The 14,805-nt window shown below is 34.2% G+C and overlaps 1 protein-coding gene across 1 annotated transcript in view; it reads left to right on the top strand.

Moving 5' to 3' along the window:
- AATF (apoptosis antagonizing transcription factor) overlaps nucleotides 1-14,805 on the top strand; it is a 95,122-nt gene that overhangs the window by 7,278 nt on the left and 73,039 nt on the right. Inside the window, exon 4 of the mRNA XM_031966545.1 lies at nucleotides 292-429. Coding sequence (XP_031822405.1) covers nucleotides 292-429 — 138 coding nt within the window. The remainder of the gene's footprint in view (nucleotides 1-291; nucleotides 430-14,805) is intronic.

The raw sequence follows: 14,805 nt of genomic DNA on the forward strand, positions 1-14,805 counted from the left end.
ATTGAGTAGCACAGTTGGCTATGCCCTAATACCTGAGGCAACTAGATTTCAGCTTCAGACTTGAAGGAAATCTTTTTCTTTTCCTCTCGGGTTTTAAAATCACAGATGAATGAGTTGTCACTCCTATGTAATGAACATTTGTTTCCAGAATGCTATTTGCCTCCTAATTTGGGAAAACACTAACTTGGCAAATTACTATAATGGGATTATGCAGCTAAGGGGCCTGGAATTATTACTCTTAGGAAAAGGTATCATAAGTAAATGATGGCTTTCTGTTTTCCTGATTCTCAGCACTGTGGGACCAGCTCTTGGAAGGAAGAATCAAGCTGCAGAAAGCTCTGCTGACAACCAACCAGCTTCCCCAACCTGATGTTTTTCCTATTTTCAAGGACAAGGGCGGGTCAGAGTTTGCCAGTGCCCTGAAAAACAGTAAGGACTCTTATGTACTGAAATACTTATGGAATGAGCATATCTTTTGCACCCAGAAAAAGGAGAAGAGTAACAAGAGTTCTATACTATAAGTTTAAAAGAAAAGGGTTAACTTACTAGGTGGCTTGCTTACCTTGTTTAGTAAGAGAGCTTACCTCGGTTTAAAGATCAAAGCACATCATAAGATGACATTTCTCAAATTGTTCTTTTCTCTTCTAGGTATGTAGTTTTTAGGGAAGGTATAAAAGCGCATAGAAGATTTCCAGTCCTGGAAGACTGGCTGAGCTAGAGTTGTACTATGCGTATTTCCAGTACATGGTAGTATTCTAGTACAGAGGACTTAAGGTAGGGAGTAGTAGGTGAATTGCAAATATTGCTTGGGAGTACCAAATCCTCTGGTGAACATGGTGCCTGTTTATTTTGGTCAGTGACAAACGTTGTTAAAAGCACTTGCTACATGTTTATGCACTGTACTTATTGGTTGGGATACAAAGACAAAAATGAATTTGTCCCTACCCTTGAGGAGCTCGTGATTTACTGGTGGCAATAACAAGTCAAGTCTCCTCAGAAGTTACCTAGTCCAAGACGAGAGGAAATTGTGCTTAAGACACAGGGAGGCAGCAGTAGTGCTAGGAGGATTCACACTCAGGTCCTGTGACCCTGAGATTTCTGCTCTTTCTCTAGCCCCACACTATGCTTGTTACATACAGAGTAGGTTTAAAAAGTAACCTAGTTAGGGATGGTAAGCTGGGGGTACCGGACTAGGCTCCCCATAGAAGGTGTTGGGTCAAGCTGAGTCTTAGAGTCAGAAATTCTGAGAATTGGGGATTAGAAGGGAGGAAGAACATTCAAAGCCTGGGGGAAAGCCAGTTGGGAAGCACTTAAAGTGTCATGTATATGTATATACAGTATAGCCATACTGTAACTCTACAGTTACTTGAAAGGGAGGGAAATTTTGGTAGAATTCTGGAGTCTTACACTTGAAAAAAGGACCTCAGGAGGTCATGTAACCCAGTTGATTACCTACCTTAAGGCAGAATTACATTTGACTCACTAAAGGCAAATGTCTATTTGTTATTCTCAGATTTCCAAGCTATCAGATTCAGAGATGTGATTTTTCTCAGTAAGCATAATTTTATTACTTAGCTGTCTTAGTTAGGGGTTACGGCTCTCCAAAGAAATGTTTATCCTTCTGTACAGACTAGTAGTTAGAGGGAGACAGCCCCAATCACTAGGCTTTCCAACTTTATAAAGAATTATATTATTTTTGTCTCACTTTTCAAGCAAACTGCTTCTTTTCCTCCTCTCTTAAGGCAAGACAGTGAACCATCTAAGTTTAAGGCTTAGGTATATATGGAATCATCTTGATCTCAGGAAAGCTTGCAAAGGGCCTTATTTGTAGAGCATGCTTTTGTTCTCCTTTCATATTCTTGAGCCAGCAATTGACTAACACAAGTTAATAATTTAAGGCATTGAATCAAAAGCTTTTACAACATCATTTCTAAAGATTTTGAAGGAAAGAGATTCTGTTAACTTTTTTGGAAAATACTTAGTTTAATCAGGAATTATTTACTAGAGACTAATCTGTATGCTGTATCTGTTACTGTAATTGAAATCTATTTCCTGTGTGAAAATAGAAAACAGTGGGTTAGTGTCATCCTTCCAGTAGCTCCTCAGATAGCAAGAAGGTAGTTATTACTTTACCCTCACTCTTTCTGCTAATCATTTTACTAGTGGTTTTCAAATGTTTTGAAGATTGGGAGCCTTTCTGGAATTTTTCATTCTGCCTTGTACCTTGATTTTTGGTATGTTTTTGGAAAAGAGCCTGAAAGAATATACAGTTGGAATATTTAATGAAATTTTCACACACAAAAATGCTAAAGATGCCTTGACCCGGGTAACAATGGGGCATTTTAGATTAAATAACTTTAATATTTCATGATGTGTCCAATTTTTTGGGTTTTTTGGTTCATTTTTGTTTTCCCTGTTTGCATTTCAATTTTTTCATAGCTGTTTTAAAATGAGTATTTGGATAATGACCTGACCAGTGTCTTATAGTGTGGGTGAATTATATTTCATCTTGACTATTTTAGAATGCTGTTAACTCATTTTACTTGTGTTTCTTTGCTCTTTTCTATTGCAGTCTCCAATTGGACTAGATTGCTTCTAATATCTTTTCCTACCGTGATCCTATAATTCTATAATCTAATGGAAGAGCCTTTAGATCATTTTTGTTATAATGATACTTCATCATAGGTCTTGGAAAAACAGCATTTTACTTATCTGTTAGTGGAAGAGGGTGAAAAGTTCCAGAGAGCTGGATTTTCTGGATAGTTAAGGATTAATCTTTATATATTTAACAAGTATTTCTACCCTTATAATGCTGATATTTTTTCGATTGTATTTATTACACACTTTGCTGCCTTAGGAAATGTATAGATTCAGTTCAACAAACAATATATACAATGTGCTAGCTGCTGGATTAGGCAAAAATGAAAAGTCTTGCTCTCAGGGAAAGTTACTTTCTACTGAACATAATTTAGTCCTCTTCTGCATGTCCAAAATTAGTCATTATATATGTATAATAATAAGAAATACACTGGGCTCAATTTGTTCTGACCCTAATACAAACCTTGAACCTTATTTTCTTGGAAAAGTCCCTTATATCAACTTAAACATCTTAAAAGAGTAAGTATGAAGTGTGTAGCCATTGGACTGACTACTGGGATACCCTTTCTGAAAAATTATTGACTCAAAGGCAGAAATTACTTACTTCTAGGTTGCTTTTTTATCCTGTTTAAAATCATTATCTTAACTCTCATTATCAGAATTTGGACCTTTTAGTAATATTCAGACTTCCATGTTGGCTTCATTTAATTATTTCTTCCTTTTGCATTAGTTTTGTGTCATGAGTGTGACACAACTGGAGTGTGACATTTTATTTATTGTGCCCCTTCATTGGGGTACATCATCTTGTAAACTTTAAAATATTTCTGCTTGACCATTAAAGTGAAATTGTGCTTTGTAACTACAGGTGCATATTATTTTATGCTTGGTTTTCTTAGTGGTGCTGTGTAATCAACATTTTTCCTGGGTTTATCATCTTTCTAGACTTCTTGATACTAGATAATTAAAGTTTTACTACAGTTCACTTTTCCTGAATTTTCCTTTTCTCTATTGGATGTCATTTATGGTTATGGAATCAAATATAAAGATACTGGTTTGGGAATGTGTGCCACTTTTTATGCTTTCAGAGACTCTCTCATTTTTAAATTATTCATATTTTTCATTAGTTTATGTAGTTAAAATATGTTGGTTTTTATGGGAAAAAACTTACCCTCAGTGGGTCTTCAAACTTTATAGAGGTGGAGCATTTTAAAAATATTAATCATGTTTTTATCCTCTAGGGAAAATGGTCAATGCAAACTAACATGCATCATTTTCTCTCTGGTATACCAAGCATGTAAAAATTTGCAGCATCAATTAATTAGTATATCTGTTCAACAGATTTTGTGAGATGTAACTTAGACAATCAGATGTTCGGCAAAGAAAATTGACCTTTTCCTCCATGGCATTTTTCCTACCATTTTTGAGTAATAAACTCTAGTCCCATATCACCAATTGCTTATGTTATCAACATCAATGTCTCAGATTCAACATGTCCAAAATAGAGCTCATGAATTTTTTTTCATCTTATACTTTTCATTCTTCCCAACTTTTCTGATGCTTTTGAGGACACCACCATTCTCCTCACTCAATCTCATAAATGAAGTCATCCTCAGCTTCTCCCTGAAATTCATCTTTACATATCCAATCTGTTTTTAAGCTTTTTTTTTTTTTTTTTAACTTTCACAGTATAAGGTTATTGTGAAGAGTGATACCATGTATATTTTTTTAAGTAAAGCTTTTTATTTTCAAAATGTATGCATGGATAATTTAGTTTGGCACTTAGCCTTGTGTTTCAGATTTTCCCCTCATTCCCCCCACTCCTTCCCTTAGATGTCACGCAATCCAGTATATGTTAAGCATGTTAAAATATAGTTAAATCCAATATGTATAAACATGTTTATACAATTCTCTTGCTGCACAAAAAAAGAAAGTAAATGAGTAAGAAAACAAAATGCAAATGAACAACAAAAAGAGTGAGAACGTTATTTTGTGATTCACATTCAGTTCCTACCGTCTTCTCTCTGGTGTAAGTCTCTCCAGATCTTTCTAAAATCATCCTGCTGATCATTTCTTGCAGAACAATAATATTCTGTAACATTCATGTACTATAGTTTATTCAGCCATTCTCCAACTGATGGACATCAACTCAGTTTCCAGTTTCTTGCCACTACAAAGAGGGCTGCCACAAACATTTTTTGCACATGTGGGTCCCTTTCCTTCCTTTAAGATCTCTTTGGCATATAGGTCCAATAGAAACACTGGTGAGTTAAAGATTATGCACAGTGATACCATATTTTTAAAGCACTTGGCAAATCTAAAAATGCTTTGTAAATTCTATTTTACATGTTTGTTGACTGGCTGAATAAACAAGCATGAAGTTTGAGTCACTGGATTTGGAATGTGGAGACCTGGATTCACATTTAAGTTTTACCATTTTCTAGCTGCAATCTTAGGCTAATAATGAAACCTCTATGAACCTCAGTTTTGTTGCATGTATAACACTCTGTGAAGCTGTTATTTCATTTTAAATTGTTTTAAATTTGATGCTATGAAATTTCATAATTTAGTAGTTTTGTTTGCAGGTAGAATGTTTTGATGGCTTTACCTTTTTTGATGAATTACTTTTATGTACTCATTAAATGTATCTTCATTTTAGCATTAAGATTGGATTCAATATTAGAATGAATTTTATTGGACCAGTTTGATTTAGCAAGCATTTATTGAGTGTCCATTGTGTGCCAAGGGCACGTTATTTAGTTTAGGAGTAGCCCTCCTTGTTTAAGTAGATATTACCATGGATTGCACCAGATTGGGAATAGATGTAGCCACAAATATTTAAGTAGATTTTTTTTCAAGATCATCTAGTATAACATTATTATTTTATAAGTGAGGAAATTGAGGCCCAGAGAAGTTAAATGGCTTGCCTAACATCTTGTTAGAAGAAGAACTTGTATCCTTCCACTCTGTCACTGTGCTCTTTTCAGTTTATTCTTTTCTTAATATTCTTGGTATGTTTGCTCTTTTATATATCCAGAAAGCTAGTAAAAAGAAATATTTATTGGTCATTATAATTACTAAGAAACACAACTTTGCATAACAAATGGAGAGAATTGGGGTGACGCAGATTCAAGTTTTCTCTCTGATATCTATTACTGGGTTAACCTTAGATGTCACTTAGTCTTTCTGTGTTGTAGGCAGGTCTCTGAGATACTAAGTGAGAGAATGGCTAGTTATCTCTGTCTCAACCTGAAGCTGCTTTCTACAGTTTAGGCAATGATTTTGAAGTCACAGTCATGGGCCAAACCCTTCTAAAACAATTTGGAGGTTACTGTTGATAATCCTTGGTTTAGTAACTAGATTGATAGAGAAATAATGAATAAATTTTAATTTGGGAAAGAGTCCTGTCTTTATTTTCTCTCTATATATAACATCCTTTATGTACATAGATGTACAAGTCTATCACAAATCTAGTTCGGCATTGATGAAAGAATTTCATATTTATTTATGGATAGTACAGAGTGACAAATGAATGGATTATTTTCTTTGGGGAAAAGAAGAAAAGTTACTGGAGAAAGTCCTAGCATATGTGACCTAAAGGGATAGGAGACTTGGAAGAGAGAGATGACATTTCTGTAACAGGTACATCTCTCTTGTCTTTTTTCAAAATTAGCTCTACAGCTTTAAACGAAGTGATTAAAAAAAGTCAAACTCTAGCCATAATAAGATGACCTTTTAGTGAAATGCATGTTATTAACGTATTTAATGATATGCATTACAAACTGCAGTGAGCACCATGTTTCATTACAGGTCTAAAATGCAATATCATTAAAGACCTTTAATAGAAACAATGGTTGACATTTTGATATTTCCCATAAGCAAAATATATCCAAGAACACAGTGTATAATGTAACATAAATATAGGAGAAGTGGAATTTTTTTAGTTAACAAAAGAATTTGAAAATAAATTTCACTTTAATAACAATTTTTTTTTATGTACTCTTCTTTCCTTATTCAGTCATTTCATTCAAGGAAAGGTATCCCATCTTCCAGTCCATTCATGCCAATATTGTGTCAACTTGCCAGTCTGAAAAAAACAACTTTTATTCCTTTAATCTTTTCTTAGCACCTAGTTTTCATTCACCTGGGCCCTATTTTGGGAAAGTATATGTCTTTTCTTCCCCCAGTTCCTAACCCTAAAGAATGGATGGTGGGCTATGTATTGGAAAGAATGACTTTAATTTCTTAGATGTGATTTAGAGGTACTATTTAAGTTCATCTTCCAGAAAGAGAGCCCTAAGAGAGAACTTAGCAGCTTAACAGTGGTGTTCATTTCTTTTCCTTAATAACACTGTCAAGGTCCAGGCTGTGGACGGTGAAGGTATACCACAGGTATCTGCCATCATATAATTATGGCTGGGTGGTTCAGTGGATAGAGCACTGGATCTGATGTAAGACCAGAGTTCAGATATGACCTTTGCTAGCCACATTACCCTGGGGAAGTCATTGAACCCTGCTTGCATTAAAACTAGAAAAGGAAGTGGCAAACTACTCTGGTATCTTTGCCAAGAAAAAACTGCATGGGAAGTTGGTCCACTGGGATATGACTGAATGACAAACTGCAGGACACTGACCTTCGTCCAGGAAGCTTGGCTCTGTTGATGAACTCCCAAGTCCAATGAAAAGAAAGCCTGTTACTATCTAAAACCATGTTACTTACCATCAGATATTCTGAATCTTTGTGTGTTTTGAACCTCTTTTGCCCCATTTGGTGAAGCTTTTGCAACCCTTCTCAGAATCATATTTATAAAGGCATTTTAAAAAGGTGAATATCAAAGGAAGCCAAAAGACAAACCAACTCCTGATCTAACGCAATTGTCATATAGCCTGATATCAATTCTCTAAGAAGTTAGCTAAACTCTGGTAGGTAGCTAATAGTCATTAATGGCTGTGTAATCTTAAATTTTATAAAGTGCTTTGCAAATAGGATCTCATTTGATGATCCTCATAACCATTCTGGAAGTGTAGGTGCTATCATATATCCTGAAGAAACTCAGAGAGTGGTGAAGTGACTTACCCAGGGTGATACCAGTGTTTGGGGTTAGATTTGAATTTGGCTCCATGGTATTCCCTAGCTGCTTCCTCATACTTACTTTTATAGTGGGGGAGGAGGGGATTGCTATTTGTCACATGCTTCCTAGTGAATTAGCTCTTTGTTAACTGTTGGAAAGCTTTAGCTATATGGAAAAGGCCATCCTTGTGGTATTCAGTACTATACTTGTTGGCTAGAATAGTGTTTCTCTCTATAGATTCGATAAACTTAGTTTCTTTCCTTGGTATGGTGATTAGTTTCTTTTTATTTTTGAGGCCTCTTGTTGGAATCAATCTACAAGTATTTATTAAGTGCTTACTATGTGCCAGGCACTGTGCTAGATCCCAGGGACACAAATATAATGAATGAAACAATCCCTTTTCGTAAAGAGCTCATGCTTTAACGAGGGAATGAATTAATACTTTATGGATCTGAAATTCCTCTAGCAGACTTTTCTTCTTCCCATTTTGTACCAAGTCCCATTTCCATTTCCTTCTTAATTTACTTTATTTCCTTAGTGTACTCCCCCACTAGTTTTCCCATAATGTTTCTCTCACTTCTATACCCTTTTCTTTAACAGAAACATTTTAGGGAGGGTAAATTCCTGGATAACTCTTGAAGATCTCTCTCTTGCAGTAACGGACAAATGATACAGTATGTCTAGGAATAGAGGAATGGGCTATCTTAACCCACAGTGGCATTTTTGCTCAAAAAAATATCTCTTTAGTTCTAAAACCTTCCCCAGAAGAGAATAATAGATTACACACAGCTTCCGGATTTTGATGTGGGTTAGTACTGAAAAATGAGATGTCTTTAAACTCCTTTTCCCTCTCTTTTTGATAAGTGATATAATGTGGTTTGGACACTCAGAGATTCCTGAGATTCCAGGTTCTGGTTGATGATTTACTGCAAAATTGCTTATAAATTGAAGTAGAAAATGTTTTGCAGACCTGGCAGCTTTCTGGCTTCACACCCATTTGTCACCCAGCATTTCCCTTTGTGTATAGAACAAGAATTAATTAGGCTGCACTGCAGGAAAAGTTTATGGCTATAATTTATATAGGATGAATTTCTTTTTAAAGAGACAGTATTGCTTTGTTTGTACCTTTGTTTGTATATGTGTGTGTATAGTTGCACACATGCATATGTGAAATGGATTTGCACATGAGCATTTTTTCTTCATAAAGCACTTGAAGACAGGACTTTCTGAGCTTTGAAGTTGGGAACATTTTATTCTTTACTTAGTAGAGAAGCTTTAGGATTTGAGGAAGTAGATTGATGCTGTGTGTGTTGCAGGGTGTGTGTGTGTTGAATTCTGACTACATTTATATTAACAAACACTCAAGTTTAGGTTCTCCTTGTAGATATTGGTCAGAAGTCTGATTGGAAAAGAGCTTTGTATTCTAAGACCATTATCTTCCTGCTTTTTCCACAACCTGAGATTCTGCCATTTCTTAGGGTCTTGCTCATTCAATTAATGTTTTCATAATCAATGCAAGTCAGAACTTGCAATTTGTTCCTGATTTGCACATTAAAGAGCTCCATTAATTAAGAATCCTGGTGTTTGGCATGTTCCCGCAGGATCTGTGCATTATTTACATGGTAAAAGTACAAGATGCAAGTTTCCCAGTTGGAGGGGCCATGGCTGTTAATCCTGCCTTTTTTTTCTTGGTGAATAACAATTCTTTCCCAACCCATTGAAACTCCTCAGGGATTTACAGTTTCAAAAAAGGAACAAAATGATCCAAGTGAGAGAATCACAATGGAACTGTAGAAGATGAATTATTTGTTTAAGGGGAAAGGGAGGGGGGAATCTCTGGAGAAAGGTTTATAGAAGTGGTATGTTTTTAAATTGTATTGTTTCTTCCAACTTAGCCAAATGTGCAAGTCACATTATTGTTCTCATCACTGAATTTCCAAAGATTTTTCTCTTAGTATTAATGTTAATAACATATGAAAGACAACTTTGTTAAATCGTGGCCCCACCAATCTCTGAGTTTATTCTCCTATGATCTAAGAGCCATAAGGTACCTGTTTACTAGCAATAAGTGACATTTGTTAGATCCAAGACATTTACATATGTTATTCACTATTTAAGTGATTACTTTTGAGGAATATCACTCCAGCATGTTTGTTTGGATTGTACTACTATTTCTGTCTGACACGTCTATCTGATGAGCTGGTGGTAGCTTCCATCTGATATGTGGGAGATCATCCACAATGGATCAGAGCTTGAGATCAGGCCACTTATGGGAAGCAGGACTTGGAGACATTTGATAATGCCTAGTACTTGGCAGAAAAACTGTATCAGTCTATAAAGTGTAGCCCTCTAAGTATGTGTGTTTTATCTGTAGAGCTCAACCTAAAAATTTTTAGTTGGCTATAAAGTATTTTTGGTAGGACATGGAAGAAAAGTATTTTTTTTCCTGATCCTTACAAAGATTGTGTGGGACCTGGTTTAATTGGCTCATACATCATTTCTGTTAATTTTAAAACCAGAATGGTAGTGATTATGAATTTTAGGAGAGGAAGGTAAAAGAAAGCATATGTTTGGTAGTGCTATTGAGTTTTTGAGGAAGCCTCATGACAGGAAACATTTATTGTATTGTATTGTGTGTGTGTGTGTGTGTTTTGTCCAGTCTTCCAAAGGTGTGTTTGTTGTACTTGAACTGCACTTGACCTTAGCTTAACTTCCTTGGGGATTATTTTATGATCTAGATAGAGCATTGGAGTGCTCTCTTTGGAATATGGACTCAGATTTACCAGATGCTGTCTTTGGGGGTCATGCTGGCAATTTATATGGAGACAAAACAAGAAATCTGACCACACCTCTTCCCTCCTTCATTTGTACTAGGTAGAGAAGCTGTTCAATAACTTTTAAGTTGTGACCTACATTTTATATATGCCATACTCATTCAAATAAGGATGTAGATAACATTTCTGGTATCCTCAGGGAATTAAGGAGAATTATCAGAAGAGCCCACTCAGAAAACACTGTAGATAGGCAAGGTAAGTATAGGAATTGTTAAATCTCTTCTTTGTAATTGGCTTACAATAAAGTGATAGAGACTGGACTTGTGATTTTATTGGCATATGGAACTCTCTGTATGTAGAAATTACTCATTGGGATTGGCACCTTCTCCACAACTTAAAAGCCTTTGAGAGTTGTCTAGATCAATGGAGAAGTTCTGTGATTTGCCCACAGTCATAGTTGAGAGTTGGCACTTGTGAAACCTAGGTCTTCTTGTTTGGAGGCTGGTTCTCTCCATGCCACAATATTTATAGAATAAGTGCTCAAAAAGTAGTGACTAAATTAAATTATAAATTTTTAGTTGAGATTCTTTGAAGAAGAATGATGATGAAGGAATGTAAGAATGGGGAGAGATAAAAGGGCAGAGATTTAGGTGCAGTGTCACATAATCATAGTAGATTTTAATACTATTTCTTTGAAACATATTTATGTTTTCAATAAATTGGAAATGACCTTGAGTGATCATCTGAAAATAGTCAAATGCTTTAATCGTTAGGAATAGGTTTTTATTTTGTTGTTGATGATGATGTTTTGTTTTTTTCATATCTTTAGGAATAAAGGGTTTATGACTTTCTTTGAGTAATTCATTCCAATCTTCTCTCTCCCTGTTCAATATATCTGACTGACATTTCCCATTTTCATTTTCATTTCTTTCCTTTTTTGAATTTTTGTTGATATGGACAACTTGGTTTACTTTCTTGAAAACTATTCTGTTACTAAAAATATGTGAAATTATTACTCTACGTTAATTTTCTCTTAAGTAAACTATAGTTCTTTCAATACATAGATACTTTTGGATTTCATATCACCTACATTTCCCAATGGAATTTCTCTTCATTCTCGAGAACCACCACTTAGAATAAAGAAAAAAAGGTGGGGAAAAAAATTCAGCAAAATCGACTAAAACCTCAGAAAACTCCATAATTTTCTATAGTGTTTTCACACTTCTTCAAAGAAGGGAGAATAAAAGTGCTTTCTTATTTGGAGCCAAACTTGATCGTTATAGTTTTTAATTTCTTTTGTTTATATTTCCAAGGTATCTCCCTTTCTCAAAGAGGCGTCACTTATGACAAAGGATAACAAATAGTTAATTAAAAAAAAAAAGTTCAGCAGAAGCAGCTATCCAATACATTGAAATAGTCTCCCGCTGTATACAGTGTTCCACACCCAAGTGACCAAACTCTGTAAAGAAGAAAAAGAAGTCTCCTATTTCTTCTTCAGGACCAAGCTTAGTCATAATTTTGTAGCAATCAGTTTCGATTTTTTTGGCTGCTGTTTCCATATACATATACATCATTGTAGTCATTGTATACTTTTTCTGTGTTCTGCTTGTCATCTCACTTTGCATCAGTTTGGGTCTTCTAGTTCTTTGTATTGGTCATTTTTTACAGCATAGCAACATTTTTTTATATTCACATACTATAACTTGTTTATTCCCCAGTTAACAAGTATTTATTTCGTTTCTAGTTCTTTGCTACTATAAAATGTGGCTCTGAATCTTTTTATGTATTTAAGTCTTTTTAATCATTGATTTCCTTGCAATATAGGCCTAAAGGTGAAATTTTGGGATCATAAGGTATAGGTATACCATTCATTTTCTTAGTGTAATTCCAAATTGTTTTCCAGAATAGACCAATTCATAGAAATAGAACTATGGTTGACCCTCTTTCTCTAGCTCCTCTAACATTGACCATTCCCATCTTTTGTCATCTCTGCTAATTTGAGAGGTATGAAGTAAATCTAAGAGTTATTTTGATTTTCACTTGTTTGGGGGCAGCTAGATGGTGCAGTGGATAGAGCACCAACCCTGACATCAGGAGGACCTAAGTTCAAATCTCGTTTCAAATCAGTCCTAGCTGTGTGACCCTGGGCAAGTCACTTAACCCCAATTGCCTCAGCCAAAAATAATAATAAATTATGATTTTCATTTGTTTTATTGGTGATTTTAAACATTCTTTCATGTAGTTGTTAGTATTGCATTTTTTTTTCAGAACTATTCCTATCTTTTGTCTATCTTATGTCTTAGGCATGGCTTTTAGTTTTTTATATTTCTATTAGTTGCCTATGTATTTTTGAATATCATAATTGGAAATTATTGGTAGAATTATTAACAATATTTGATACAAATATTTTTCACTTGATCACTTTTATTCTTATTCTAGTTGTTTAATTTTGTTTGGACAAATACATTTCATTTTCACGAAATTGAAATTATGCATTTTATCATTTTTAATCACCTTTATTCTTTGTTTTGTTAAAAATTCATTCCCTAACCCTCTATGAACTGATACAAAGTGAAGAGAGCAGAACCAGGAGAACATTTTATACAATAACCCAGCATTGTAAAAAAGATCAACTTTGAAAGCCTTAGTAATTAAAGAATACAATAACCCACCATAATTCCAAAGAACTTATGATGAAAAATAATGCCCACCTCCATCAGAGAACTGATGGGCTTCAGTATAGTTTGAAGAATGTTTTGTTTTCTTTCTGTTTTCTTTTTTATTCTTTTTTGAGGGCATGGGTCGGGGAAAGAACATAGCTAATGTTGAAATTTGTTTTATATGACTCTCTTTCTCTGTGTATGTATGTGTATATATATATATACACACACACACAGAGAGAAAGAGAGCATATATATATATATATGTATTTGTAATAGCCTTTATTTTTCTTGCTTTCTCTTTGGAGATGGGGGGAGTGGTAGAGGGAGGGAGAGAACTTGGAACTGGGAGAAAGTATTAAGTCTTATGTGTTTCAAAAAAGAAAGTTAAAAAATGAAATTTTTTGAAATTAAAAAAACGAATTCTACCCTAACTACTGTTACAAAAGGTTCCTGATAATATCAGTAGAAGGGGAGAAAGTCTTTGATGAAGTATTACTACATTCATTTACATAGGTATTGTAAGTACTTTAAAAATATAATTAAAAGGCATTTATGCAAAAAGTTAACAGTATATAACACTATACAATGGAGAAATACTAGAAGTTTTCTAAATAAATGTAGACTTAAAGTAGAGGTGCTATTTTTCCTTTTTGGTGATTGATCAGAATTGTCAGGAATAAAAATAAATTAGGAAAGAAATTCTTATAGAAAGAGGCAAAGAAGAGACAAACTATTCCTAATTGTTGTTGATATATCTCTTTACTAGAAAATCTTAAGAGATCAGCAAAGAAGCTAAATGAAACAGTGGTTTAGTGAAGTAGCAAGATACAAAATAAAGTTTAAAAAAATAAATTTATTTCTATGTAACAATAATAAAATTCAGAAGGGAATAATAAAGGGAAGTCCCAATTAAATAACCACAAAACACAAAACATACCCGGTATTCACCAAAGCACACTCAATATTTGTATCAGCACAGTTACCAAATGCTTCTTTAAGAAGTAAAGGGTAGTAATGATACCTAAAGAGATTTAGTTAGTGCTCATAGCTGACTTGTATTAATAGACTAGTGACAAAATTACCAAAATTAATTTACAGCTTCAATGGTATACTAAGCAAATTACCAAGGAAAATTTTTTTTAGAGCCAGACAAAATAATTTATTTGAAAGAACAAAATCTTAAGGAACAAGGGGAAAAATGATGGGGGAAAAGTGGAAATAGAGGGAGAATAGTACTTTCAATAAAGTACTAATCAACAAAAATGTTTGGTACTCCTTAAAAAAAAGTTTGAAAATTAGATTGAATGGAATAGACAAGAAGTTGAATTTAATCCAGTGAATAATAAGCTTGAAAACTTAAAATTATCCAGAAAAGGACTCCTGTATTTGACAAGAATTGCAATGAAAAAAGGAAAGAAATTAGGTTTAGACCACCATATTATACCACATACCACAATAAACTCAAGATGCATACGTGAATCTGACTATTAAAAGCTATGCTATTAAAAAAATTAGAAAATCAAATTAAACAATTTCAACTCCTTTAGTCTTTTTCCATGGGTCATACTTTTCATCCTTATTAACTGGTTCTACTTTATTTTCTTAGTATTATTGTTAGAGTACAGTGATCAGAACTGGATATAGAACTAGAAGGACTTGTTTGTTTGTTTTTTTGATTGGAGTTTCCTTTGTTTTATTGAC

The sequence above is a fragment of the Sarcophilus harrisii genome, chromosome 4 (genome assembly GCF_902635505.1).
Source record: "Sarcophilus harrisii chromosome 4, mSarHar1.11, whole genome shotgun sequence".
Lineage (NCBI taxonomy): Eukaryota > Metazoa > Chordata > Mammalia > Dasyuromorphia > Dasyuridae > Sarcophilus > Sarcophilus harrisii.